The sequence below is a fragment of the Rutidosis leptorrhynchoides genome, chromosome 7, assembly GCF_046630445.1.
Source record: "Rutidosis leptorrhynchoides isolate AG116_Rl617_1_P2 chromosome 7, CSIRO_AGI_Rlap_v1, whole genome shotgun sequence".
In the NCBI taxonomy this organism is placed as follows: Eukaryota; Viridiplantae; Streptophyta; class Magnoliopsida; order Asterales; family Asteraceae; genus Rutidosis; species Rutidosis leptorrhynchoides.
This window is the reverse complement of record NC_092339.1, coordinates 274,758,159-274,763,540: the sequence shown is the minus strand read 5'-3', so window position 1 is coordinate 274,763,540 and position 5,382 is coordinate 274,758,159. Positions and strand designations below refer to the sequence as shown.

Sequence of the window (5,382 nt, the reverse complement as noted above, 5' to 3'; positions counted from 1 at the left end):
TATGTAAATTGAGGCAAAGGTGAGGAGCCGATTGCAGTGTGAACGCAAAATCAAAACTACAATCCTAAACAATTGAAAATACAAAATTCTTCATGACTTATAGTGTGAACGCAAAGTCAAAACTACAATCCTAAACAATTGAAAATACAAAATTCTTCATGACTTTTAGTATACAGGGATAATGTCTGCATTTTTTTTTTTTTTTTTTTTTTTTTTGTGTATCAAGATATAGAATTCTATAAGAATAAGAATGACCTAATACTGAGCGTGCGTTTGTGGAGATCGATCAGAAATTGATTTCATTAATGTTAAACTAGGGAGTAATTAAAATTGAAGTTGAAGAACTCATATAAGCCCATTATGTTTATATAATCCCATATAAGCCCATATATGTCTACCGTCTTTTTAGGAAGCATTCTCTCTGCCTTCGGTAGCTTTCAGTTAGACAGTCTCTATGCATGGGATGTTGGGATGCAAACCCAATCCCACATATGGGGGAGATAAATTCCGAGGCAATATATAAATTAGTGGACTACTCCCTATATCACTAATTGGTTTTAGAGTAGAACCTCATTAGCTTATATGATTGTGATACTTGGTGGTTAATTAGCAACTAGATTGACCATTTGGGGCACTATATATACAGACATAATAGGAGATTTCAGAAATATGAAAACTAGACAAACACAACTGAAGCAACTAAGGCGAACCACAATAGGCCCCAAAAACAACAATCAAAGGTCTCAAAAAAAAAAAAAAATCAAAGTCCGATAACATTATAGAAAGGCCCAAATGACTTTTTTAAATTGCTCATATTATTCGTTAAGGTCTAAAAACAATTTTAAATAGTTTATATTATTTGTTAGGGTCAAGGGCTTTTTTCTGGCTTTTTTCTGATATTTAAATTTTCGGACCGGCCCTGCGACTACGTCATACCTTCCCATACCTCGTGCCCCATGGAATTAAGTTATAATGTTGTTCTATTTAACTTTGCTACTCTTTTCTAGTATAATAAGGCTACGTAGTGTTTTTCGTTTCATCCTAATCTGATAATGTACCTGACACTTATTATACAACCAAGACACATGTGCCAAAGTTTGAAATGCAATCTACTCATCTGATTCTTATGTCCTTATAATCTGCTATATTATAACTAGGCAAACACAACTGAAGCAACTAAGGCGAACCACAATAGGCCCCCAAAACAACAATCAAAAGTCCCAGAAAAAAATTAAAGTCCGATAACATTATAGAAAGGCCCAAATGACTTTTTTAAATTGCTCATATTATTCGTTAAGGCCTAAAAACTATTTTAAATAGTTTATATTATTTGTTAGGGTCTAAGGGCTTTTTTCTGATATTTAAATTTTCGGGACCGACCCTGCGACTACGTCATACCTTCCCATACCTCGTGCCCGATGGAATTAAGTTATAATGTTGTTCTATTTAACTTTGCTACTCTTTTCTAGTATAATAAGGCTACGTAGTGTTTTTCGTTTCATCCTAATCTGATAATGTACCTGACACTTATAATACAACCAAGACACATGTGCCAAAGTTTGAAATGCAATCTACTCATCTGATTCTTATGTCCTTATAATCTGCTACATTGGAACCTAAAGCTTTTTCCATAATATTTACTTGGTGTTAGATCCCATGAAAATAAGCATGTTGTTAAAAAAGTAAATCCAAGCATAAGTTGAAGAGATTAGCCTAATATGTTTGATACATTATTATGCATACATATTGTTTCTACCTAAGTACATGAACATTTACTTCTGTTCATCTTTCCTGCTTATTTTTGTGAATGACAAGTTGTCGGCATCACCCAGAGGAGTATTAACTACCTTCGCGATCATTTGTCAAACACGCACGCGCTTTCGAGCGGAAACCCGAACCGTATTACAGGGATCCGAACCTTAAACGATCCCGAGAGACAGATGGGTCGGATTTGTATCCTACATATGGGTCGGTAAACCTCCCTACGTACTTCTTAGGAGACAGGGATCGAACCCCTGACCTCTACCCTCCTAATACCTGACCTCTACCCTCCTAATAGTTAAGCCTATTAGGGTGAACCACTTGGTCACAAAGGCGGGTTCAATTACCTTAGTTAAGAATATTTCAAGTTTCATCCATCTTGATAAAGAGCGTAGATTGCACAAACTTTAATATGTTATAATTATGTAACATTCATCATACATGTATTGTTTAGACAAATTTCTTATATGTATACAATGAATTTTATTTTAAGACCGTTACCATTTTTACCATACCTGGTGCTACTAAACCAACACACAACCAAACTCCTTTTTTAAAAGGATGAGATAATTTAAGTAGTTTATAATTATAACACCAATCTTCTCTTGCCTTTAAAACTCCAGCACAAAATCTGCACATGCATGGTAGAAAATAATAATATGAATTAGTTATCTATAAACAATCTCAGTTGATGATAACAGTTATATGCAACTAATGTACTTACAATCTGGATCAGAATTAATCCAGTGTGCCTTTGGCTGGCTGTTGACAGGCCTGTTGGCAAACATGCTGTTACTAAATGTTTTTTCGTCTTCTTCCTCGAATGTCACTTCTCGATCGTAGTCTTCTTCACACACCTTCTTGACATGTGACTTATGGACTTGAAGATCAGATGCTTCAGGGTGGATTTTTCTTGACTTTTTAAAGATCTGTTAAAGACAATACAAGTATAATATTACTACTCTAGATACACGTTCCGAGCCAATTTAAAGATAACGATGAGTTGCCACGTTTGTTGATCATTTATGTCGGTGCATAAATGTAAGGCACTCGTTCAAACTATGTACGAGAACTAAAAGTTATACTGTTAGAGTGTTAGAGTGCGAAGCGAGTTAAACAAGGATTCGAAAAAGAAGAATTTGGTTCGCCAGAGAAGGCGCGTCGCGGCCTCTCCTAGGCGCGACGCGTCCAAGAGTGTGAACAGGGGTCGAGCTGAAGAAAACTTTTGTTTCGGATTTTGCCTTGGTGGCGTGGCGGCCCGGCTATGCCTGACGGACAAGTTTCCAAAAACGTGTTTTCTTTTTCCCAAAGCTATTTCCTTGTTGAGTTTTGCCTATTTAAGCATCTTATTGTAACTCATACATGTATACACGAAATTTATCAATAAAAGAACTCTCTTTGGTGGCCGAGGATTAAAGTAATCATTCGTGATTACATATAACCTCGTTAAATTCTATTATCTTTATCGTTTTTGCTAGTTTCTTCATAAACATCAATTATTTTCGTTTATTGTAAGTGGGTTTGATAACTTAGGGTTATCTAGTCTTGTTAGGGTTCACGTGCTTTATTCCTAACATAGAGTTCATCCGTACGGATGGAGGATGCATCCGTACGAACAGAGATTTGTAGCACCGATTCCAGTCATTCCTTATCAAACCCTAATCGATTCCAATCGTTCCAAGTCAGTTTCTTAAGGTAAATCGATCAATCAATCAAGTGTTCTCGACTACAAACACTATATCGAGAATTCCGCACTCGATATAGCATCAAACGATTGTTTAAATCCGTTTAAACGATACAACCATTTATGAGGTAGAAGTTTAGGTTGGAACTAAGTAAAAATCAGTAATGTTTTCCTAAAATTGAAACTTGTTAGAAGTGTAGTTGAACGGGTCATTAATTTGATAGTCCCTGTTCGAGACATAAAAATAGATCCTCTTTAACATTAAACTTTTAAAACACATAAAAGATAATAATTTTTAAAAAGTTATCAAAAGAAAAGAAAAATTCTTGTGCGATTTTGAAACCTTGTTAAAAATATATATTTGAACGAATTATTTTCTTTATTTTCTATTTATTTTAAACACCATGTTAGGAGTCACTGAAGGGAGCTTGAAGCCACCCGTCCGATCATATCGGGACCACGTGTCAGGTGAAAAACGAGATTAACTTCCTAGAAGGCACATTCTAGAGAAAACCTCCTAGGAGAAACCCCAAATTAATTGCCCAGAAGGCACAATTTGAAGACGACTCCCCCTTGATTCGAACCCACAACGTTCTCCACCCGAAAGTCCCGGGTACCACTGCTCTGTTAACGCAAATGGTAATTGAACGGATTATTATATAGGTTTTTCAAAATTTGGGCCCTTTTAAGAATTTTGGGCGATGTTCAGCTGCATGCACACTTAGCACATGTGTTGGAGACGCCTATGTTACATGTTTTGTTTACTAATAACTGAAGCTACCTAGATGACCTACCTTGGAGGATATTTTTTCAGTTGAATTGAGAAAAGTAGCATCAACTCCACCAGAAGATGGGCTGCAGCATGATGCAAGTAAAGTCTTTTTCAGCATTTTCTTCATAAAAGGCAAGACTTGAGCTCGATTTCCCGCCTTTATCCCGTTTAATTTTCTTGATTTCTTGTAGGAGGATACAGGACACTTGGCATCATTCATGAAATCGATGCTCGACATAGTTTTTTGTTCCTTCGCTTCTTCCTTGATTTTTGGCAACTCCGAATTTGCCTTCAGTGAATACTCCACATTAATTTTGTTTTGTTCGGTAACTTCAGGTTCTTCCTTTTCAATTAGCAGCTTCTTTGTCTTATTCTGTGCTGCACTGTTTTCTTTAGCATTTGCAATATCATCTACCGTTGCATCTTTCGGTGTTAAGGTCTCTTCATAAATAGTTGATATCGAACCGAGAGTTCCAATTGCAAGAAACCCGTAAAACAACTCAGGGTTCGTTTCAACTGTTTCTTCTTCTTTTAATTGTTTCACTCCATGTAGTGAAATGGATGATTCTGGACATACTTTAGGCTGCACCTCAAGTTTCCTTAGTGCTGAGAAACAAGAATAGGGTTTACCTACATTTGTAGTTTAAACATTTAGAGTGCTTACATGTAGTTAGATTTAAATGTCATATTAAGTTTCTCAACCATTAAAAGATGAGAATGACATTAAAAAGATTAACACATTAGAGAAAGTTACGAAAGGTTATAGAGGAAATACTTGTTGAAGAATCTCTGGTTATTTCGTCACAGTTTTGCTGAAACGCTCTTTGCATCCAAGCTAGTGTCTGAAATTAATAAAAGATTGATGAGGTTAAGATGATATCTTGAAATTTACCCTAAATATTTGGATAAATGCACTTACTTTCATCTTGAACTTTCTAGTAGTAGAGGATAGATTCATTTGTTTGGATGCAAACAAACACTTATTTATAATGATATATATTGTGGGTAAAATATTTAACCTTTAGAATAGTATAGGGGTTAATATGTAAACATCTTTGTTGGTGTAGAAATTTGGCACAACCATACCATATATATTTGTTGTACGTATTGTTTAGTGCATACTTTGGAGTTGTCTTTAATTATTTGAGATGCTGCAAAACTTTTT

The 5,382-nt window shown here is 35.5% G+C and overlaps 1 protein-coding gene across 1 annotated transcript; it reads right to left on the bottom strand.

Moving 5' to 3' along the window:
- Nucleotides 1-2,372: 2,372 nt before the first annotated feature.
- On the bottom strand, nt 2,373-5,175 carry LOC139860022 (protein LAZY 1-like). Its single transcript, XM_071848795.1, has 5 exons — nt 5,137-5,175; nt 4,993-5,059; nt 4,240-4,847; nt 2,486-2,690; nt 2,373-2,392 (listed from the first exon to the last, which is right to left on the bottom strand). Exons 1-5 carry the CDS (start codon nt 5,173-5,175, stop codon nt 2,373-2,375), a joined length of 939 nt encoding a protein of 312 aa, XP_071704896.1.
- Nucleotides 5,176-5,382: the final 207 nt, after the last annotated feature.

Coding starts and splice junctions, on each gene's coding strand:
- LOC139860022 (XM_071848795.1), bottom strand. CDS start 5,175: ATGAATCTATCCTCTACTACTAGAAAGTTCAAGATGAAA. Junction 2,691..4,239: donor CTGAAAAAATATCCTCCAAG/GTAGGTCATCTA, acceptor TGTCTTTAACAG/ATCTTTAAAAAGTCAAGAAA. Junction 2,393..2,485: donor GATTAATTCTGATCCAGATT/GTAAGTACATTA, acceptor ATGCATGTGCAG/ATTTTGTGCTGGAGTTTTAA.